We start from the raw sequence: 24,334 nt of genomic DNA on the forward strand, positions 1-24,334 counted from the left end.
CCTAACCGACTGTGTTTCACCTGAACTGAATGCAGAAAGCGTGGCCCAGGTAACAGCGCTCAAGAACATGGAATGTCACATTGAAAATAAGCTGACAGTTCAGGTACATAAAACATGGCGAGACAGCTGAGGTCCAGTTCCCCGGGACTGCGGGGAAGTGTTCAAGCAGGAGCTGATCCGCACGGAAACCACTTACCCAGGGCTTGCTCGCTCCTTCGCTCTGATCCCAGGCACCAGGAAGTGAACGATATTTTATATGAACACTGAGTTCTCACACAAAAATCACATAACACTGAATTCTCAAAGAAATTTTTAAAGCACATTTACAGACTAAAGAAAATCTTTATTTCAGAGCAAGTACTCAGTGTAGAAGAGCATAAGCATAGCTTTAAAGGATTTTTGTCAGAAATTTCAATTTTGATATACATAGGGATTTAATTAATATTCATAAGAGAAATATAATATATATGGAATATCATATAATGAATATATACTGAACAACATATACTATACATATAATACATATTGAAAAATGACAGTCTAGCTTTAGGGAACATACTTAAATAGGAAGAAAACCCTAAGAGTGAAAATCAGAAAAAAAAAGGAAAACAGTAATCAGTATTTCAACAGGTTGAAATGCACTGCAAGTGGGAAAAACATTAAGAATGGAAGGCCTAACAGACTTTGTTCTAACACTGGATGGAATATATTCCTGACCATATCTCAGAAGTGTAAATCATGTGTAAGTGCGCGATTCTTTTATTTTAAAACCAGGGACTGCCTTATACATGACCGTGGAGAGGCATTAATAGTATTCAGTCAGCCAAAATAAGTATATATTTGCAAGTAAGTTTGGGTGATTTTGCCCTTAGCCCTGACCTTCTATGCAAGAAAAGTAACAAAATTTAATATTGACACTCAATGTCTTGGGAGAGTTACAGACGATTCTGCCACGCCCGTGACCGACTGCCTCCACCTCTGTCCGGTGCAGCACAGGGGTGGAGGTGTGTTACGAGCAAGAAACACACGCTGTTGTTTACCTGAGACAGTGACTGTCGGAGCCGTGCCATCTGCGTGCTGTGGCCTTTATTGTGCTCCTGCTCAGAAACCATCTGCTTAAGCTTCTCCTTCTCTATAGCTATGCTATTAAATGCAGACTTCAACAGAGAATGCACTGCGTGGGGAGAAAGGTGAGAAACAAAGATCAAATGAGTCCAGGAAGAATATCGAAAATTGTGAACATTTTGGCACTTGAACTCATGCACAGACGTTTTCTGGAAAGGTTACACGTAATCTGTCGCAGTATCTATACACAAAACAAACATGGTAATGGTAACTGATCAGGGTCAAAGTTTCAGCATTTCCAACCAGACAAGCCACCAAAGACTTGGAAACAGCATATCAATTCAAAATGTCAATATTTATAAATTAATCCGTAAGTCCTGGAAGGAAAAGGGACAAGTTTCACTCTGCTATGGTTGACGAGAATATTTGAGCAGTTCTGCGCACCATAAAGACACATGCAAATCATTTAGAACTATCCAAAATTATTTCCCCAAAGTGTGCACCCAATAAAAGGAGCATTTTATGAGTCCTGTCATCATAAAACAAGCAGCTGATCTAGAAAGTTCTCACTAGTTCTCTTTGAGTCAGGAACTGATCTGGTCTGAGGAACAACACTCGAGTTACTTTCCTGGCCAGGAACATCCTGACATCAGGGGTGCTCCCTTCCCATTCCTGCAGGCTAACACCATACGCTGCTGTAATCTGAGGCAGTCTTAAATCTTAAATTAAAAAAGCTTGAACTTCCAACTCCTATCTTTAGAGTAACAGAATTTCAGTTATATGTAAGGTTTAGAAATTCCTCTTTTTAGAGGAATTTGAGAAATAAGCTTATTTGAGAAAGCTCTTTTTAAAAGAAGTGCAAAATTTTAGTATAAAACAGTGGCCTGAATTAAAGGGGTAAAGTGACGGGATCACAAGGGACTTCTGATCTATTGATTTATTTTCTCTGTCATCAGTTTGGAGATAATAACTTGATAGCTGGAATGCATTAATTCCACTGGCAGCTCTAAAAGCAGACTCTCAGTCATTTGGAAACTCATAATCCTTTCTAAAGAGTTCACTCAACAGTCAGAGAAGAGCCCTTTTCTCCTAGCATAGGTGAAAAGAAAATATGTTGTTTCAACAGAGGCTTTAAAATTCTGTTGAACCTTGGATTTCCTGAAAGCCTCAGGATTACAAACTAAATGCACGAAGCTTTCCTGGGGCTACCGTCAAATATGTCCATCTCCTTTAGCAGCAACACTGTACTTAAATCACACGTGTTTGCCGTCTCAGTCTATCTGCTCGTACACCCCCCACAGTGAGAAAAAGTTACTAGCTTTACTGGCTGTAGACCTGTGCCATTATATAAACAAAATAACATTGCTCCAGTCTAATGACATAATTAGCATCCAGCTAAGAAATGTAATAAAAATGTACTAGAGTAAAATAGCCTGTGAAAGAAAGTTGGACTTCCAGAATCACAACTGAGAAAAAAAAAGGTAGGGGGAATAATTTAGCTTAATTATTTTAGGATTATGGAATTAAAGAACTATCTGGCAGCACATGTGTGCTGATGGTTTGAGAGTATAAATTTTTGTTGACTCCCATATTCCCAGGGGCGCCCTCAGCATGCTCCCGGTTTTCCTGAGCCACCGGTTTTTCCAGCATTGCGCGTGGGGAATGGGGGGTGGCTGAGATGTCCCATTTAACACACATTTCCAATAACATTTTATAATCCATTACCAGCAGCTCCAGGGAAATACATGTGGTTAATTCACAGTAAGATGTTAGTGATAGTGACTGAAAACAACATAATGTATATCTATCTCCAACAGATTATGCATTTTAAAAAATGTCTTTGAAGGTACTAACAAGTCACAAGCGAATTCAGTGGCTAAAATTTAAATAACATAGCAGTAAGGAAAGGAGTGATTTGAGAACGGAGGTTCTTCTTGGCAAACACATACAGAACCCGTCCACCTACACTCTACCACCCTGCTTTTTATTTATTATTTCTCATTCACGGTGGCTGATGACAATTGAACTTACGCAATGTGACTTATTGAATTTTAACGTTAAAAAAGAGACTCCAAGGTGGGGTCTGTTTCTCTTCTCAAGTCAGCACTGGTTTGCGAAGCTCTGACCGACTGGAGTAGCTGGCCTTGAACAAGACTGGAAGCTTCCATTCCAGCCCACTCCATTCGTGGCAGCCCTGAGCTGCTGTGAGGAGGGAGAGGGACACAGCTGTGTGTGGCCTTGCATCCATCCCCCCGATGGACGTGCCAGGCACGTGGGTGAAGCCCCGTGGACCCTGCCGCCCAGCCTCCAGCAGAAGAGAGCTGAGTGCGCTCAGTCCCAACCACAGAACTGCTTTAGATCCACAAACTGTGAAGTACGATCAATGTGTTGTTTAATAAAAGAAGAGAGACTCAAACAAAGTCTACCTCTTTTTTAGCCTTGCTAAGGATAGCCTCCACTTATGTATTACATGATAGCTAAGAAGATGTTGAATAGTGGTGTTTGCTGGTCTGCCTGGGATAACTCTCTGTTTTCCTTCTTCCATCCCCCCTCCCCACAATGACACTGCCTTCATTCAGTCAAAACAGAAAAGCCACAACGTGCACTGCCCCAAGGAGCAGGCATCATGCCCTACTGCACTCCGTATACAGAACTCCAACCAGTACAGGAACCATTCCGTCTTTGCCCATGACTGCCTAGACTAGGACAGAAGAGTAAACGGTACCCTCTCACCAAAGAAGAGTGCTCCTCGAAAGGGCGAGCTAGATGTGTTGTTACCTTTCTGTGCAATTAGACAGAATTCCTCCTGAAGTTTCGTGTAATCTGTTGAGCTCTCCAGGGGGTCCGTGAGGTGGCTAGGGGGTGTCTGAAATTCAATATCTGCGCATAGGTTGGGGTTGGAGGAGTGCAAGCGGACGGGTGACATGGTGGCACTGAAAGGAACCTGAAAGGAAAGACACAGATTGTTAACGAGCAACAGTGCACTCTGCCGCATTCCCTTCCACACGGAAGCTCTCTTCCCTTCTTCAAAATAACACATCCCCTCGGCCGACAGGCCTGGGGCACTCAGCACTCCTCTCTGTTGCAGGCGGCTGGGGCGGGAAGAAGCCTCATTTCCCACCGTGGGTTTGGGACTGCTACCGACCCACTGGCTTTTCATTGGTCCAGGGTGAGAGGGTGACAGGGAGGCAGGGAGAAGAGGCGGATTCCAAGGTAACCTTCAGCTCTGACCCCACAGTTTTATCTAAAAAAAATTATTGGCAGAAACACTAAACTGTGACGTGGCTGTCCTTCCCTTTCAATGTCTGGGTATTCTTGTCAGGGGACTTTTTACGCTCACTTCTTTCTGAGCTTACAGAACAGGTAAAAACTCAAGGGGTGCATATACAGGAAAAGTCACTTGCTCCACAGCCATGAGATAAAACATAAAGAAGTTTAAAAGTAAATATAATGGCTTAAATTTGAAATTCACTTATCAAAATAAACCTGTAAATGAAATACGTAATATATAAATTACTGTGATTTACCCTTGTACGTTATACACAACTCTGTTACATAAATGGACATGGCTTATTAACTAGTCAATACGGAAAAGGTAGCATTAGGTAAAAAAAGTCATATTACTATAGATTTTTCCAAATGGTTAGAGGCACTTCCATGCCCAGGCTGGATCTGGGCTGGGCTTGTGATAAGTGGAGGCAAAGCTCCTTGCCCTTTCCTTCTAGAACATTCTCCCTGACCATTACAAATGCTGTCAGCCAAACATTCTTAGAAAATGAGAATACCAATTCCTTTTGTAAATCAGATTACAAGTGCCCTCCCCTAATTCTTACTGTACAGATGTTCATTCAATTATCTTCAAGAATCAGACTCTTAGACTCCTTTGCAAGCTGAATTTTATATAAATTACAGCATAACTCACATCTTCTAGTGAACAAGAAATATGCTGTCGGAGGAGGCAAACAATATCTTGTCTGGTGTATATGTATGTATGTCAGAACAACGCTCTATTTTCAATTTCTTAAAAAAATTATTTATTTATTTTTAGACAGAGGAGAAGGAGAAAGGGAGAGAAACATCAGTGTGTGGTTGCCTCTTGGGTAGCCCCTACTGGGGACCTGGCCTGCAACCCAGGTGTGTGCCAACTAGGAATCGAACTGGCAACCCTATGGTTCACAGGCTGGCACTCAATCCTCTGAGCCACACCAGACAGGGCCCTTTTTTTTTCATTTTTTAAAATGAAAAAAATTTGGCTCTCTCATTTTTTGCTTTAAACTTCTTGACAGGAAAAAAAAAGAGGGAGGCAGAGAGAGAGGGAGAGAGCGGTGGGGAGAGAGAGCAAATGAACATGAACTAGTGCTCATGCACGGAGGACACAGACGCTGTACAGAGTGGGTGGAGAGAGCCAAAAAAATCTGACCCAGGCTGTGGTTTGTGCACCCGGAAAGAGTCCTCTGAAAGTCACTCTGCCAAGGCAGGAAGTTATGTCACTAAAAAGACACCCAAGGCTCCCTGGGGCAGGATGGAAGCATAAAGCTTTGCCCTAAATTCAGCTACTCTAAGCATGCTAATGTATATGATCCAAATCATTTGGTATCTGGAGTTATCAAAGTAACTCTATCTCACCCTCCATGTGGACCTTGCTACTCTGGGCTGGGAGATGTCAACAGCTCGTTTATCTCATCAAGTTCAGAGTTTCTGGCTTCTGCAGAAAAGGCGCATGTGTGTGCACACACACACACACACGCACACACACTGGTAGGTAAGCCCTTTGAGAAAATGGATCCTGTCCAGGCAACCTTGTGAGAACAGTGACCGAGGTCTTCTGGGGATGCATATAAAGGAATGGCATTTATATGGAAGAATATTGGGAGGCAGATGAAGAAAATTTCTGACCTTAACTATGGTGATGCTAAACCAGAAAGAGCAGCCAGCCCTTAGCCCTCTAGGAGAGATGCAGAAAATCCGTGGAGAGGGTGGTGGAGATTTGGAGGCCACCGGGGAGAGACTGTCATGTGAGGAAAGGCGCAGGTCAGGAAGTTTCAGACTTAGGGATATGGTTTCCCAGTACAAAGAACCAGAAGAGCATTAAGAAAAAGGAATGCGGGTGTTTGGTGATGGGGGATGCAACGCGGTGATCAAGGAAAGGGGGGCTATCTGCACTCAGGTGCCTTCAGCACTCCAGGGACTGGCCAGGCGCTGGAGAGGGGCCTCTCCCCTTGGTGGCAGGGAGGGGGCTGTGACAGCTGGGGGAGGCCGTGGTGCGCTGGGGGCCCCGAGGGTCCACGAAGGACGCAGACTCGTCCCTGAGATAATGGCCTCTCTAATAAAATTTGGAATCAGATGCTCAGAACAAAACCGTAAGTTACAAATTTATATTTTGAACACATATTTTGGAAGTTTAAATTGGCAATTAGACTAGTAAAAGTGGGTTTGGATATAACCCACAAGGAAAGAGACTTGGAATGCTCCCTTCCAACTGCAATCACACAGGCCCCTGGGACCCTGAAATGAATTGTGTATGCTGCCTACTGAAAATGTTGGTATTGATATCTTCTTCATTTGTTTATTGAAAGAAGTATATGGATGGGCCATCTGAATAGAAGAATTCATGAAATGAAATTGAGAACACAAAGTGAGATGTATGAATCTCACCCTAACTGGGTATCTCTTCAGTCTGGGGACTTAGTTTCGTGGGATTAAACAATGGAAGGGGTAACAGGTTGTCCACAGCTCTCGGAGTCTGTGCTTAGACCCTCAGCCCTGGATGTGGCCTTCACAGCCTGGTCAGGAGAGAAACCCAAGGCTTCCTGGAAATCCGGTGACCGGGAGGAGGCCTGACACTGGACCATTCTGGTGCTAGTAACTACAGTTTGGAATGGGGATGTTAAGTGATGGTTTTTGTTTTTTTAAATCCTCACACGAGGACATGCTCGCTGATTTCAGAGAGAAGGGAAGGGAGGGAGAGAGAGAGAGAGGAAGAGAAACATCAATGTGAGAGAGAAACATTGATTGGCTGCCTTCCATATGTGCCCTAACAGGGGACTGAACCTGCAACCCAGGAATGTGCCCTGACCAGGAATTGAACCCACAACCTTTTGGTTTATGGATGATGCTCCACCCAACTGAGCCACACTGACCTGGGCAGGAGATGCTCTTAACACCTGTCTAGAAAGAAGTTAAAAGACAAACGGATTGAGAGTGGAGGTAGTGGCACTGAAATTTAGCAATGGTAATAAGCATGATCGAAAAAGAGAAGACGCAAGAGCAGGACTAAGTGCAGATGACTCGTGGAGCCGGCTGAAAGGTCTGTGGCTGTAATTCTACATCGTGTGCACAGGGACCCTCGTGCGGAGTGCAGGTTGCATGGGGACTGTCAGAGTCCATCCATGCTGAGGGGCTGGAGTTTCTCTTTTTCTACCCCCTATTCTGTTGGGTCTGGCTGATGCTGCAAATGGACCTCTTGGGTGTTAGTGCTCAGGATTGACAATAAATCCCTGAAATATCTCCTTGGGTGCACTTTTCTTTGGGAGCCAGTCTCAGCTGTCCCAGACATGTGAGTGGGCAAGGAAAACGAGTGACTAGAAGTCACGTGGAAGAATTCTGGATAAAAGGTATTAGCGGGATAGGATGGGCTCAAAATGTGTGGGGTAACTTTAGTGTGGGGAAGAGGAAGGACTGGGAATTAAGAAGAACCACTGCAGTAAAAGAAATAGGGGACTGAATCACCAGCATCAGGTCCCTGAGATATGGATGGAGGGGCCGAGGGGGCCCGTTGAGGGTTGCCATGCTCTGGGGTTCAAGTTATAAATCCTAGAGGGTGGTAGGGAAACTTCTCCCCCTGGCTACTCCTGAATTCACTGCTAGGTGTTGCCAGTACCTCTTCTCGCTAGGTGCATCTAAGTTATTCTCAACTTCTACAGTCACAGCTACCCTGGAAGGTAGGCATTAACACTTTCCTCTTTTAAAAGGTTTTTCTCTTGTAGCCTCAATTTTTAAAATATAACCTCATTCGATTCAAATAGGTTCTCATCCCAGTTTCATTGTATTCACTATATGTATCTGCAATTAAAAAATGAACACAGTAGAAACATTCACTTCCCTATGTGCCATCTTAGAAGTATGTTATTTAAGGAAACATTGTTAGTATTTGCCTTTCCACACTGAGATAGTGTTTTCTAATCATCACTTGATTTCTTAATTTTATAGATAAAAGGTTACATTTAAGAATTCTTTAATAGATTATACATGCATCTATTGTTACTCTGTTACCATGTAGGTACTGTATACTTTATTCATCTGCATTCCAGCACAGGCATAAGATACACATTAACCAGGACATCTATTTCAATAATTTGTTTGTTCTAATCGTCAGAAAAGGCAAGTTAAGAGTCAGTCCCCTACTAAGTTCCAAGTCACTGGTTCATTTCATAATCAAAATTAGTTTTGTTTCTCAAACAGTCCAGCTAAGCATCTAGATAAAATGCAAGTGTACTGGCCAATCCCTGCATCAGTATCCGTTCTCCTAGAACACAACCAAAACCTTTCCATATTTTTCAGCAATTCTAATATTAAATATACTCACCACTAGCAAGAGTAAAACTATTATTAATCTAAGAGATACTACCTAATAATCAAAAAACGAACACCTATGATTGTTATGAACTCAGTACTCTATTTTAAAAAACTGATAGGATGTCATGAATAAACAAATATTATGGTTTCCTTTTATGCAGCACAGGGTCCTGGTACTGATGTTCTACTTCATGGTCCACATGGACAATTCGCTACTCTGAACACCTACTCAGTTTTAACTTTGTCATTTGCCTTATCTACCTCAATACTTCCTCTGTCCTCCTAATATCCATTCTGTTTTCTCTGTCCTCTCTATTCTCCTTAAATGAACACCCAAACAAACCTATAGATATGAACCAAACATCATTTAACTTTGTGGTTTTTCTGCTTTGCCACATTATGGTTTCTGATTTCCAGCTCAATATTCACTCCAGGAAACAGTTTTCTCTTGCTAAGTATAACTTGTGTAGCCATTTAGATATGACATCAAAATTCACCTTTTCTTACCCTCTCATTTCTTTATTCTCACATCCTGTTCAAATAGTCACATTGCTACAAAAAAAAGCACAATTCATGTCTGTAGTAACATGACTTTTCTTAGAAAAACAAATCAGTTAGCAAAGGTTCCAATATCAGTACGGCAAACAAAGAAACAAATGAACAAAAAATGAACAGAAAACATTATTTAAGGAAATCCCACACCATAAGGGGCTGTGCTGTTTCGCAACCTTGAATCGCAAGGATTTCTCGCACTGACAGTAGAAGTAGGGGATTGGATTACATAACAGTTTTCCATCGCAAACACCAATATCCGGGTCCACTCCTGCCATGCAAAGGCAGCCAGAAAACATGCGAAAGCTATGCCAACCCAGGAGCGGGCCACAGTTGACATGGTCACACGCAAGTGGCACCATGGGAACAGGGGGACTGACACTTGTACACAGTTTCTCATTGTCATTAAACGTCCACTTGAGATTGAAATCCACTCACTGTTGTAGCCACTGCTGCCGCTAGCCTCTGCCGGCGCCGAGTGGTGCTGAACTGCCCCTTCACAGATGGCCCTTCCTGACAGTGAATGAGAGAAGAGGAGGGAGGAAAAAACACGGGATGAGGCAGAGAGAGGACAGGATATGGGAGGGCGAAAGATCATCAGACAAGGGAGAGCGAGAGTTTTTAACTGTGGTTCACTTTTCCTAACTCTTGGCATTGAGAAGAGCGGTAAGGGGCATTCAGGCAGTGAGGAAAAAAAAGTTCATCCCTCTCACTGCAGAACACCCAAGCACATCCGCCTATTTGCTAAACAACACCCCCACCCAGAAAGGGATAGAAAGGTAAGAACTGATGAACAGCTTGGGATTTCTCGGCAAAATACATTTGCATACTGCTTTATTCATGCAGTGTCATGTTATAGGAAGTCAAAAGGCCCTCAATAAACGGAAGCAAATAAAAAAATGCGTTGAGAAAAAAGTAATTAAATAAATAATATGCAAACGTTAAAGTGAACAGGCTGTAATGGGGACTTCCTGATGGCCACGCAGAATTTTTTTGTTTCTTGGTGACAGAAAAAAAGTAAGGGAAAGGGATAGCAGGAATCTTCCACTCCCCTTTCATTCCCTTCCTATGAAGCTCTCCGGCATTCAACAGTAGGAATGGTGCCGGGGTTTTCAGGTTGAAGAATCTTCCAAGAGGATCCCCATAGCGTAAGAAAAAAGTCCTACAAAAACCAGCTATGAAACCCGAGAGCGCAGGCTTCACTCAGTGATGTGCGCCTGTGCATAAGCCAGTGGAAGGATTCCTGAGCTTGCTTCCCTTCTCTTCTCTTTTTGGTGGACAAGAATAAGAACATTTCCTTCTAGCCAGGCAACTCTGCCTCCATTTGACAGATCCCGACTCTTCAAGGTTGTGAGCACTAATTTCAGTCCCAATGAACTGAGATGTGTGTAAGTCACCAAACAGTAGAGATCCAGAAAAAAAATAGCAAGGGTGCTTTAGTCTTTCTAGAACAAAGACAAATATTTTACATTCTTCTATCTCTAGTTCTCTTTATATTTGCCAAATTGCAATCACATTTCTCTTCCATCTTCTTAAATCTTCTGCATATGTATATGATATGTTTATTATATACACACATACATACATCACCTGCTTTCCACCAAAAACTTTTCCTATACACAATCCCTGTATATTTAATGTAGTAAACAAGAACTTATTTTCAGCCTACATTGTAATCTGAACATCTGTAAGATCTAGGATAGCTACACATGAATCACATCAGGTCATTTATCGGCTACTCCATACTTCCTACTCTTCCTCATTCTCTCCAACAACTAGTGATGTAGTATTTAAATCATGCTATCAGCAACACAGGAAATTAGCAGCTCTCTCCTCTACAGCAACCTTCCAAAATCATCCTGTTCTTGCCTTCCTCTGCTGCACTTAACATACGGCCCAACTGGTACTGTACAATGATCATATTGAGATTTTTATTAGAACCACAGAATTGGAAGTTTGGAAGACAAGAAGCCCTTTTTCTAAAAGGTAATCTCCACAGAGCCTCCTGGGACAAATGTTGCCTTCACTGAGTTACACAAGGGATTCCCGAGGCTAGCTTTCCACTGGCGTCTAGTGGCAGCACGGCCATAACCTTCCCATTCAAATCAACAGCACAATCTAACCTGTGTAAGAATTAGCAATGGAACACCCAGTACAACATGTTCATCTTTACTTTCCCGGGGTCAACTTTTTAAATGATCTGTTTTATAATGATTTCAAAACAAAAACTGCTACAGAAGGCTGAATGCAAAATTCAGTGAAAGCACCAATAACAACAGCAGTAACAGTAACCTCCAACACCACCACCACACAGTCTAGGTCCATTCACAAATGGCTGATATACTGAAAATGACAAACAGTGGGGATGAAAAACGAGCCACTCACTACAAAGCCTCCCAAACCGGCTGCAACAGTGAGCATCACAGAAAGTGGTTCAAGTAGTGAAATGATTATGGGCTCGAAACAAGTACGTGGCACCATCAGATGGAATTTCCATGGTCAAAAAACACTGAAAACAGGAATTGTGCCTGTAGGTAAAATACTGATGAGTAATGGCATTTATATCGGCTACAGTTATTCCAGGCTGAGTGTGTGGTTCCTCGGCCTAAGGGATCCTGAGAGGCCTGCTGGTTTGGCTGAGCAGAAAAGGCCCAGGGATAGTACCACATTCCGCAGCATCCCCCCACCAAGCCTTGTGTTTTACCAGCCAGTCCATGTGGGGCTGGGGTTTCTCTGGGAATGATTCATAGCTTATTGCTTGCCCCAAGTCTATTTATTTCTACTTGGAGGCACAACTAAATCTCTTACTTTTGAAAGTTTAAATTTCCCTTAGAGTGTGGGTATGAGCTGATTTCAATCTCCCTCAAACATAATTAAACCAGAATCACAAGGGCCATTTTATTACTCTTTTGGTAAAAGAAAAACACAGCAAAACAGCATAAATAAAAACTTAAAACCTAATAAGCCTCCCAAAAATGTTGTATGAGTATGGATGAAGAATATTTTCCTGCTTTTAAAATAATTTTTTCTGATGACTTAAAACATAAACTTTCTGCACACTGAAAAAGCACAGGCTTGACTCTGTGGGTTGTTCAGAGTTGCACTCTATTTCCTTCAGAAAAACTGAGCGATGTGGGGGCCATGGTGGCCTTGTGGCCACAGCGGCTGGCCAGGGACATTGCACACAGGCTCCCTGCAAACCAGTCTATCCAGGACAATAGCTGTGAGTGGGAATCTGTTCAATGAGAAACCTTATAAAAACAAGATTGAAATAATATCTAATCTCAAGTGTATATATGTGTTCGTATAATGCTAGCCTTTTCCAAAGATGTTTTTAATGTAATGGTTCTTTTACCCAGTTATAATAACCATAGACACCATGCTTTAAAAAAATAAAACAGTCACAAAAGTAGACACATGCTCAAAACAAATGAAACTGCCAAAAGCCTTTTTAGGTAATTTTCTTGTGAAGTCATTTGGACATTTATTTCTATAGCATTAATTTTCTGAATAGAGGGGAAAACATGCAAAATCATACTGAACAAAGGAACACAAAAAATGTGTTCACAGAATGTGGAAGTTCCAAATAGACCATGGATTTTTAGTGCTTATGAAAACTTAATTTCAAATACATCAGGTTAGCAAGCAAAGCAACAGTTTGTTATTTACACATTCAGAATTACTACACAAAAAAGTTATCAATACAGTCAGAATTAAAGAAGAATTATTGTTATTTTTTTAGAAGTCATTGAAGTATTCTGAAAAGCAGTTCCCTTTACCTTTGTATTAGAATATAAATTGATTTATAGTGTAATAAAAAGCAAAGCAAAGTCATAAGTATAATTTTGATTGTGCAGGGCAAGAGCCCTTTAGAATAATACATAGCTAGAATTGGAGAAGTACAGAGTCTAGTTTAAAGATCTAAAAAAATATGATTTATGATATAAGAAGTTTTAGGCATGTATCATATTTAATAACATTGCAATAAAATAACAAAATAGGATCTTATTTAAAAATTTCAAATTACTCATTTCAAATAAATAACTTATTGAAAATAAATTTCAACTAAATTTATCATGAGCCATTAAGACTTCAGTTCAGATTTTAAAAGTGATTGTTGATGGCTAAATAATGTCTATTTGTGTAGAATCATCAAATTTTAGAGTTCAAAGGAAATTCAAAGATCATTAAGTTAACTCCTTTACCCAGGAGCAAATAGAAGCCCAGAAAATTTTAGAGAAATACATGAAATGATACTGCCAGGAAATCACAGCGATTAGGCTACATCCTGGGTAGGGTAATTTCCAATCTGTTACAACTCTCACTCTTTTATTGACAGATGAAAATCTGGACAAACCTGGCTCTTTTAAGGTGTAGTGTAGAAAAATGAGTGTTCAATACAACCCACTGGATCTTTAGTTGAGATGTTTAAGGTGACTTTTTGTTTACATCTATTTTAATGGTTCTAAGTCCGTAACTGAGAATGCTAATGCCACTTTGCAGCCATATTAAATAACTTTTACCTTTATTTTAATTTCTTTTTACTTAGATCAGAGTAAAAAGGACAGATTTCCCTCTATTTCAGATAATGTAACTCAGTCTGAAAAGCACTGGCTTTCAAGCAGGTAAGCTGCTGTAAACTTTTTCACTTCTATGAACTGATATATAGACTATAAAATATGCAAAACTATGAATGAAAGAAAAGTAAAGTCTGTACCTGCAGTTGTATTTTTGTATCTTTGCTGACACTTTTTGTTCTCCATCTTCTTGTGACCCGCTTGTCTTTCTTTGAAATATCTACACAGTTAGCCTACATTACACAAATAGTTAAAAGCAACAAAGTATTAAGTCCACACAGACAACACAGGCACAAAGAGAGCAAGTTAGTCAAGACTGGTGGTTAGACACCTAAGCAAACCAGCCAGGAGAGAAAGGTGTTATCTGATGCACAGTGGGCATTAAAAACAAAGACAAGAACTTAATCATGTATTTTTCTGCTATACAAAATCTATAGGATTAGAGATCTTTAGCATTTTTTCCTACATGAAAAGATGGTAACAATTCTGGGAGCATCTCAGTTATGTCTTCAAAGTTATTATTTCTAATGTAACACAAACATGGCAGATTGATTCAGATTTTTTTCTTCTAGTTTGTATTTAAAAGTAAAACATTTTGAATTATACATCTAAACTCAATGGCACCAAGATCCAAAATATTTTGGAATAACCCCACAATAGAAACTAATTTGTATTGTAGTTTTTCCCCTTTAAATATTACCTTAAATAATCATAGCACAATCCAGTAAAAATTCTGAGTTAATACCTTAAGGTCCTTTTGCCAGTAGCAGCAATGTGTTTACCTGCATGTCAGTAAAGTTTGGTGCTGACTGAGTTCTCTGAAGTATTTCCAAATTTTGCAGGAGCTTGCTAAGTTCCACAAGATTTGACTGGCAGTGTGCAAGGTCTAGTAAAATCGGAAATAAAAGTTATGTTAGAGCTGGGCAGGGAGTGGTGCTGGTGGTAACAGAAGCGAGCCAATCCAAATGACGGCAAATGTAATTTGGCAGACCCATGTTTACATATAATGGTGACGCTGGCAAATGAAAAAATAAAAAAAAAACACCCAGACCCTTCCCTGGTTTAGAACCATTAAATGACACATTATTACAGGATGACTTCCAAGTGCACTCTTGCAAATTAACAGCTATTAGTGGAGAGAGCCATTAAAATCTCGGTCAGACTGTGCTCTCGCACTTTCCTGCTCAGGTGGCCCTTGTCACGTACAAGCACGCTCACGGGAGCTCCAGCAGTTGTGTGGTTTCACTGTTGAGGACCTGTCCACCTGCTCCTAAAGTAGCTTACAAGGTGGCTCCTTGGAATTTGGGTGCAGTCAAAGTCACGTTCAGAAAAATAAGATGGAATGCAGAGTCAGATGAACATATTTTTCTATCATTTAGCTCACTAACAACGTGGCAATGCATGATTTCTTCAAAATCTAGTAGAGATGTTATACTAAACAAAACCAAAGTTTATTAAAGTGTGTTCCCCGGCCCTGCAAGACCAGCATTGCTTGGGCCTGAAACTCATTCTGTTTGAACTGCTCAGGATGAAAAAATTGACCTTTTATTTTATTTTTAATTTTTTGTTACATTTAAACAATTTTTTAAAAAAGAGATGCATATTACAGTATCACAGAAAATTGACCTTTAGTGTGTGAGGTTAAATACAGTCAGGAATATTAAGTTATTAGTATTCACTCAATTAATAAACAATCAGAACATGGCTCCCAGTTACACAATGACTTTTGCATGTGTGCTATTTATGAAGAGATACAACTGAAAAATTATAAATCTGAAAAATTATAAAATGGTTGTTCTTATTTTTGTGGGAGTAGGTGAAAATTTCACTTCTATTATTTTGGTTCCTCATTCAATCTCAAAGATGTGAATTGTTACAATTATGGTATAGGCAGCAAAATATTGCTATTAAATATGGCTGAAGATTAGCTGGGTCAAATAACATAGGCAGTTGTGTTTGGTGGATTTTTCTGTTACTGTCTTTTACAGAGGACTGCGGATCCTCTTCATGCAGAGCAATTTATCAGAGGCCAGGCCACACCTTGGTCCCTCCTCTCAGCAGCATCTGCCTTGGATGGAGCCCAGGTGGGCTGTGCAAGAGCTGCTGTTGTTCCTCCAGGGAATCCGTGGCCATCCAAGGCCTAAATTCCTTCAGAGAAGGAACCGCCCCATGGGGGTGGGAGGAAGAGGATACAGGGAAGGCCAGGGCCCTTCCACCGCCCCCCACCCCCACCCACTCCCCGTTTCAGGGAGGCAGCACCCTTGTCTGCCTCTTCTCCTTCCCTTTGTAGAAAACAAGGTAAAGTGGCTGTGAAGGGTAGGAAATACAGAAGACGAAAGGGAAAGAATGAGGGAGAAAAGTAGTGCGAAGAAGGAAGGTAGGGGTTAGAGGGGAAAGCAGAAAGAAGATGGCTACGAGGGACCTACATTTGACTTGCCTTTTAAATAACAAAATTACATCATTAGCAAGCTGCCGGTGGAAGACTATCCAGTACTGCCCACAGACTGAGCCTCCTATCCAGTAAATTTTGCATTCATACTTCTTAATAATGGTGATTGCTCTACACAAATGGTGTGTAAGTTGCACAGAAATCTAGACTTGGGCTTAAAACCCTTCCTAACAGAATGGAAAGAGAACTTTGTAGTGAGCTCAGTCCAAGGCAAAAGACTTAAAACTTTGGGAGTCGGAAGTCAGTTGATTCAAGAGACATTGATTTACCTTACAATTTTTGGTTTCAGTTTCCTCACCTGTTAAGTGGTGATAGTAATATTTACTTTTCCTACTGTCCTGACTTAGAGTAGCAACAGAGATGGTAGAAGAGAAAATTCTATGAAAACCAGAAATGATCTGTAAGGAGATGGATCACATTAAGTTTAATCATGCCGCTAGGACCTTAACTTCGAAGAAGCTGCACCGCCCGCAGCACCCCCCTCATTTAAAATACAGAAGGAACGGAGTCCTTGGCAGGATTTCACTGCTTGCTTAAGTGTCTGGCTGCCTATTAAGATTTTAAAGATTTGTCCAAGAAAATAAAAATACCTTAAAAAAAATCTTGAGAATTTCATTAAATTGAGATTAAATCTAAATTTAGACTCTGGGAAAAATGTAAAACATATGCCAAGGAAAGACTACTAAGATTGTTTATAATAGTGAAAAATTAAGAACTTAAATCTCTAAGCAGTTTATTTTCTCATTGTGCCCTACCTTGTTCTAGAAAGAAACACGTCATAAGACTTGTGGAATGGTTACATAAATTAAGGTATATCCAACGTTATCCATTTGTTATTCCATTTTGGTACCACTGATTGGGGAGACACTGTGTACCCCACAAAGTCCTAAGCACAGGAAATGCAGCAGTTAAGAAGATTCATGGATTTTACATTCTCAAAAAAAATGTACACAATAAACAATCTCTCTGTTGAACTATTATGTACCATCTTTAACAAAGGCATATACTGGTACATAAAGATAGCATATAGAAATATTAATGTGACATTTTGCTTCTATGGGAAATAATGTTCTCTAAGAGCCAAGAGATTCCTTCACATACTAGAGATTTGGATTGTTACAAGTCCAGATTTCCGAATAGCTTGTCACTTTAAGTGTTGCAACTATAGGTCAAATGTGTTATGGGTTCAGGAAGATGTTACAGGATAAACTTCTGAAATGTAACCACCCTCCACGTTGGGGATTCTGTGAAACGATCCATACAGACCAAAAAGAAAGTGCTGGGGTGGCTTAGGAGGGGGCGGTTCCTGTGGTCTGAAGTCATCAGAGCAGACTTCAGACAGTGGAATCTTTCAAGATTTTACAAAATGTGTGGAGGATCAATGAAAAGAATTCAACGAAATACAAAAGTGGAGAAGGGCCGAGGGGGCACTGCAGGGCGGGAAGAACAACCCATGTAAACGCACAGATGTGTGCATATGCAAGTCTGTTCAAGTAGCAAGTACGTTAAGCTGGGCCAACACTGAAAGGGTAGGTAGGGTCAGGAAACTGAAAGCTGAGTATTAAATGCTGGGCTAAGTAGTTTGGACTCAGGCCCCAGAGTCCATGGAGAACCATTTGAAAGGAGTTTTGCATAAAAGCTATTTTAAGGAATATCAGTCATGAGGGAACATTATGTTGTGGGCGAAGAGTTGGCTTCGGGGTTAGTCAAACACGGGTTGGCTGGAGTCCCACCTCCCCGCCAGGGCAGCTGTGTGTCTTGGGCAAACTTCTGAACTTTCATGCACTTCACTGTCCTCATAGGCAAAATGAGGATGGTCGAAATACCTACATATCTCATGGCTGAGTGCAGTGGAATAATGCCTGGTAAGTGCCGCACAGAGCTGCAAACTCGTTCAAGAACAGTCACTTCCCACGAGCCTCTGAGAGAGATGGAGCAGCAGAGCAAGAGACAGAGGGCGTGAGTTCTAGTCAGGGGGCTGTGTGGCCACTAGGAGATTGGGCGAACATGGGCCTGAGCCAGGAAAGCAGAAATGGAATTTGAAAGGAAGTGCAGATGAAGGGGAAAGGAAGTGAGGATGCTTTCAAAGAGATAACGGCACTCAGTCTCAGCTGAATGAATGGGTGGGAGGGTCAGAGATGACACTAGGGTTCCAGGGGCAATTATGACAGCAGCACTAACAGAAATGGGATAGATCAGGAACCATTTTCAGGGCAGAGACAGAGTTTGGTTTCCGACAGGCTGAGAAGAGGCAGGACAGAGCATGTGCACAGAAATGGTCAACAGCCAGGGAGACAATGGGAACACAGCAATGGCTGATACAGAGGGCTGAGATTTAAAGATTTTCAGCCCTTTTGAGAAGACTATGGTGTGGTGATTAAGAGCCTACACCCTGGAGTCAGGCTGCCTGAGGCTGACTCCCACCCCCACTGTTATTAGCTGTGTGAACTTGGTGTGCACAGTGAGCTAACTTTTCTGTGCCTAAGTGTGCTCATTGGTACCTTAGAGCTGAGAGGATTAAATGAGTTAATGCATCTGAAACACCTAGAATAGGGTCTGTCACAGAGGAAGTCCCCAGTAACTGTCAGTAGCCACCACCACCACCGCCACCACTGTCATCATCAAAATAGAGATTTCATGTGAAATTATGAGCATACCTGTCATCTTCAAAGCACAGAGCATAATTACCACAATTATCACAACTGGCCTGGGTTAGCCTCCCAGCTATTCCAAGTCCTTGGTGTGTAATCCAGACCAGCTACTTAACCTCTCTGAGCTTCAGATTCCCTGTGGATAACAACCCTCACTGGCTACTACTGTGAAAATTTACAGAAACCACATATAGGGGTGGGCAAAGTAGGCTATTAATAATAAACAATATAATAACTAATAAATAAATAATAACACAAGAATAAACTCTGTTTTGTGTACTCACACCTGTAAACCAACTTTTGCCCACCCCTGTACACAAAGTGCTGAGCTCGGTGCTGGGCCCACGATGAGCACCCAACGAGCACAGTTACTATTGCTGAAGGAGAAAGCAGATGACTGAACCCTGACTTCCCACAACTAAGGCTGGGCAGACGAGAAGCCTGATGAAGTAGGGAGGGGCAGTCAGAGAAAAAGAGAATTTCATGAGGCTGCAGGGAGGAGGCTCCTTAGAGAGGGCCCTGCAGGGCAGGTTGGAGGATGAGGCCTGAGAACCCAGCAGAAATCAGAGGGCCTCCTGCTACCAAGAACGTTTCTTCCAGAGCAAAAAAGGGCACAAGTCAAGTTAGGAGAGCGAACAAAGAGTCTGTGGGCAGACAGCAGGAGGGAGTGGGGTGGGATAAACCGAGGCTGCTCCCGAGAGACGAGGAAGTCGTCACTGCACTAAATCCTGAAGGAGAACAGATGCACAGGACAGAGGACACAGGCAGAGCAGTCAGGATGGGGCGAAGGAGGCTCACCCAGAGACTGGGGAGAGGGCACAGGGGATGGGCCTCGGCGTGCCGTGAAGCAGCACACGGGGAGACAAGTGCATCCTCCCACCAATCAGGGGTTTCTTGACATCTAGGCCAATGTCTACACGTTTAGGACAGAACAGACTTCATCCCAGGGGATGATCTCAATCTCTTCAGCAATGTAGGTGGTCAGGTTAAATGACACAAGCCTAGCAAGGCTTCAGAAATTAGAGGGGAGGCAGAAACGTCCAGAACTGCTGCTGAGGAGACCCTGCAGGGTTCCAGGAAAGTGAGATTCGGCTTCTTTCCCTGACCTGAAGCTAACAGCGTCAGAGTGACGCCTGCGCCACTCTGCGCCACTTGTGGATGTATTCAAGTAAAAGCCTTTTAATGGAGAGTCAGCTGGACATGCTTTATGTATATAACATCCCTCTCAAAATCTCATTCTCACATAAACAGTAAATTTGGGATATTTAGAGGGCTAACAAAAATGCTGCAGACTTTGAGTTCACACATGCACAGCAAAAAGCACAACTTTTTTTTTTGGTTGGGTGCCCAACACAGATTGCCAAGATTATAATGATTTGCCAAGTTTTAATTTTTCTGAGGACTTAAAATAAAAATGTAACATCTACTCTATCTACTCTCACCATAATTTTATAAAAGGGAAAACTTAATATCAAAGAAGTTAGGCACAACATTATCTCTAAATAATTTTGAAAATGAAATCAATTTAGCTTTACTGCATATTTCCCATGTGATCCTTGTTTTTCTCATTTCTGAAGGTCAAACGAACACTGTCTTGTAGAATGGAAATGGTCTGTGGATCCAGTCTGGACTTACGTGCTCAGGCTAATTAGAGGAAGGAGAAAGTTTCTGGAGACTAAGAAGCTTAGAGATGACAGAGTGAGGGAATCGTGGATTAGTTCAGAATATTTAGTAACTGCTCCACAGTGGAACACCTCTAACAGGTAACTGCGGATATAAGATACAACACATTTATTGGAAGCAATGCAATGCAATGCACAGGTGAGGTGGAGCGATGGGGCAGAGAGTCAAGGGCAGAGAGTCAGATGGGGCAAGGAGTGAGGGTGGAGGGTGCTCCTGAAGCAGCACTTCTCCCGGGGCCCAGGGAGAGGGGAGGCTCAGGAAGCCAGAGGGAGCAGGTAATGAGATGAGGTGAGAAGGCTGAATGGGGGGATGTCAGGGTACGGATGAAACCAGATTCAGCAGTTGTGAGGGTGCAGAACTGGCAGGTTTCGGGGGAAGAAGTAGGATCTGGTGCACAAAAATAAAGTAAAGGTCGAGGCAATCAAGAAGGTTGGGGAGTGAGAGGTGCAGCGCCCACAATTCACCTTTGTTTCTGTTTCTTGGCTTATTCTGATAGCCCATACCACGCAAGAACTAACCTTCTGCACACCTGTCCATTTCCTCTGAGTCCTGTAACCAGGCGGCCACTTTCCTCTGGCCGGTCGTGCAGGTGGCGGGGAGGCTGCTGCTGCTTGGTAAAGGGGACTGCCATGGACAGCTGTTGGGTTGCATCTGCAATAAACAAAAAGAAATGCAGTTAAGCAGAAATGGCATATTTAAGTGACTTAAAAATACTCATACACTCTATGTGATGAGTATTTTTAAAGCAAAATTTAAAAAGGAAGAAAGGGCACAATCAAAATATGGAAGAAGCCTCTTCACTAAATGTATGCGCTCAGCAAGGCCAAAATTCATAACACTAACAACACTTTCATTAAGTTGCTACTGCCATTACATAACAAAGGGGACCACATTCAAGCGTGTTATGCCTCATATGCACGAGGACCTGCCAACTCCAATTCCCAATACTTTTAAATCACTCAGGAAGTCGTAGTTGAATACAGTGTCCTACTGTGGGCTCAACTCTGTACCCTTGCCATCTTGGTAGCCACCTGTGATTCCTAAATATTCTACGTTACCCACCAGCAAGTAATCTTGCAAATGCTTTGAATGCATATTGAAAATTAGAGTTTATAAAAAGGCAGTCTTGGCAAATTACTATTTAAAACTGATAGAATTTCCTTTGAAGACATTTTACAGGAAATAAGGTTGTATGAACTATACAGATACTAAAGTGAATACAGTAAATGCTCAGTTAAAAAAAAAAAGAGCAGAAACTTATTTTCCCAAAAAGCTAAAACAACTTTAAAACTCTGTATTTGACTTTAATATTCAATTACAACTGGTTGTGTCACTTCTAAATCATTATGAAGTGAATGAAGCACATACTCAGCAAAGACAGACTTATTTATTATCCACACAGGGCTACAAACCAATTAACATTCAGGAGTCTCATAATGTGATACTTAGAATGCAAGCAAAGTGATAAAAAGCTCTTCTCAGACTTTATTGCATTTTGATAAATGCACTGGGGGTTTTTCACTGAGCTGGATCTTAGAGTATGTCACTTGTAACTAGAGCAATAGATCCTCCATGAACATCAGAAGTGAAGAGCTTTCTTATTCAAAGGCAAACAGTGGGGAGGACCTGCTTTTAGCTCTCCATTACAGATATCACTCAAGTTATTTAATAACTAACAAAAGGGATGAAAATAATATAACTTTTATCACATCTCTGTCCCAAAGATGCAGGCAGGAGCTGGAGCCATTAAAGGATTAAAAATTAGTATTTTTAAAATATCTACCTGTGATACATTTCTTGTTTAATTTGGACTAACGCTGGGATTCATTCTACTCTGTGGTGAGAAGGCAGGAGGAAGGCAGGAGGCCCAGAGAAACCTGGGGACTCTCTTGAGCATCTGGTGTTGGGTCATTCAGTAAGTGCCTTATTCCCTGACCTTCTGATCTCCTGGTTCATTCCCCTTCATTTCAGAACTGGTTGGTATCAGAGTTAACACAATACACTTGTTCCTAGGACTAAATAAACACTCCTTGGCAAGGATACACCAGAAAGGTTTGAGAGCCTTATGATGTGCAACTCATGGGATTTAGCAAAAATTACTTGAGTAATTTCCATTGAAATGGCAAAAACTGAATATAGTACTATTTCATTTAATCTGATTTGATTAGTCTTGCAATTACTCCATGAGGCTTTTCAGTGCTTTGCAAGTAAAACTTTTACACATCTAAAACATATATTATATCCTTATGTAAGAAAAAAGAAAAAAAGGGAATTTTCACTTGAACCCAACTCCTGTGGCAGCCAGTGATTCACAGATGCCTCTGCTCCCAACATCGGGTACCAAGGGCGAAGCTGGAAAACTCCTGGGCAGGGCAGTGTGGCTGTGGTTCAGAAAACTGAATTATTGAATCAAAGGCAGAAACAGCTGTCTCCCTGCCTGTGGTCTTAACCTTCATTTTTAATAGGCAACACGTCTAGTTTTTCAGCAACATAGAAAATGAAGTCTTAATACAGTCCTAAGAACCTCAGCCTCCCCTAATCTGGTACCCAGTACTGTATAATGGGAAGGGCACTGATTTTGGAAACAGAGAGATTTGGATTCAGATCATAGCTCAGCTGTTTAATGGCTATGTAACTTCTGGAAAAATCTTTACTGTCTCTGAGCTTTACCTATACTAAAGATTAGAGAGGAATAAAGGCCAAGTGCTTAACACAGCGTGTGACCAGTGGGTTACTCAGATGGGCTACTGCTTCTGCTGTTGGCACATCTCTAGCGCACTTGCATGAACTTTGAGGGAAATTCACTGGTCTCTCCAGGGATCATGTATACATAACACATCAAGGCAAAAACGCACATTTCATTTTCAAAACTTTGCAGTCTTATTACCACCCAGGAAGACACTGATTTCTAGGTGCCAATTAATCAAATGTTTACCCTACTTCTTAATAGTCTTCAAAAGCAGTGTAAAATTAGGATGTGGTCCATTCAAAGAAAGGAAATGCAGCTGTTAATTCTCTTGGTGATCCACATACCCATCAAATCCACACGTGTGATTAACTTTGATACCAATTGTCACTCTTGTCTCCTGGGGACTATTTTACCAAGAAAACTTTCTGTTTCTGGTTGGGCAAATGAGACTCAGTTATGTGTTTGCTTAAGTTTCCAGGCAATTTCTGGGCTGATTTTTATATAACAAAGACATTACCTTCCCATCTACAACGGAAACATTAGCAGCAGGTGAGGATTCAGCTGTGGAGGTTGAAGGAAATATGTGAAAACTGGCATCTCTTGGTGATCTCACAATTTCATTCTGCCGATACAGTCGATGATGGCGCAGTTTGGAGACCCATGCGTCAAACCAGTCCTGCGATTTCACCTGAAACAACGAACAAGAGGAGGTCATGGTGAAACCAAAATTCTGTTTACCACTGATGAAGGCCAAGTGATTTCCCCTGATAACGGCAGAGAAACTGTTGAAAAGCAGCTTTACCTTCAAATGATAGATGTGCTCTTCTGTATCAAGGTCTATTCTCCGAGCTTTCTTTTTAATGGACATGACCGAGAGTCCAACATCGATGCTTCCGTGGACCTTCCCTTTTTGAATCTGAAATCAAGAGGCCAGTAAATAGGATGGAAGGTATGGGATTTTATGTGTTTCTGTGCTGAAGTGAGCTTATGCAATCTTTCACTTATCTACAGGAAAGGGAACACCACACCTCCTTTACAAAGGCAATGGGAGCAAGGTTCTGAGGTTAAAATCCTTACTCTGAGGACAACTGCA

General features: G+C 41.6%; 1 protein-coding gene across 7 annotated transcripts in view; it reads right to left on the reverse strand.

Annotated features, from left to right (window-relative positions):
- The window catches only part of OSBPL6 (oxysterol binding protein like 6), a 201,375-nt gene that overhangs the window by 33,757 nt on the left and 143,284 nt on the right, over positions 1-24,334 (reverse strand). For 2 of the 7 annotated variants that reach the window (XM_045857330.1, XM_045857411.1), the window contains exons 7-15: positions 24,044-24,157; positions 23,759-23,929; positions 21,071-21,203; positions 14,552-14,655; positions 13,910-14,002; positions 9,631-9,705; positions 3,844-4,009; positions 1,041-1,174; positions 197-220 (exon numbers count right to left, since the gene is read on the reverse strand). In XM_045857330.1, coding sequence (XP_045713286.1) covers positions 197-220; positions 1,041-1,174; positions 3,844-4,009; positions 9,631-9,705; positions 13,910-14,002; positions 14,552-14,655; positions 21,071-21,203; positions 23,759-23,929; positions 24,044-24,157 — 1,014 coding nt within the window. The remainder of the gene's footprint in view (positions 1-196; positions 221-1,040; positions 1,175-3,843; positions 4,010-9,630; positions 9,706-13,909; positions 14,003-14,551; positions 14,656-21,070; positions 21,204-23,758; positions 23,930-24,043; positions 24,158-24,334) is intronic. The other 5 variants (XM_045857496.1, XM_045857556.1, XM_045857605.1 and 2 more) reach the window with 5 other exon arrangements.

The sequence above is a fragment of the Phyllostomus hastatus genome, unplaced genomic scaffold (genome assembly GCF_019186645.2).
Source record: "Phyllostomus hastatus isolate PE091 unplaced genomic scaffold, TTU_PhHast_1.1 phas_contig_1, whole genome shotgun sequence".
NCBI lineage: Eukaryota > Metazoa > Chordata > Mammalia > Chiroptera > Phyllostomidae > Phyllostomus > Phyllostomus hastatus.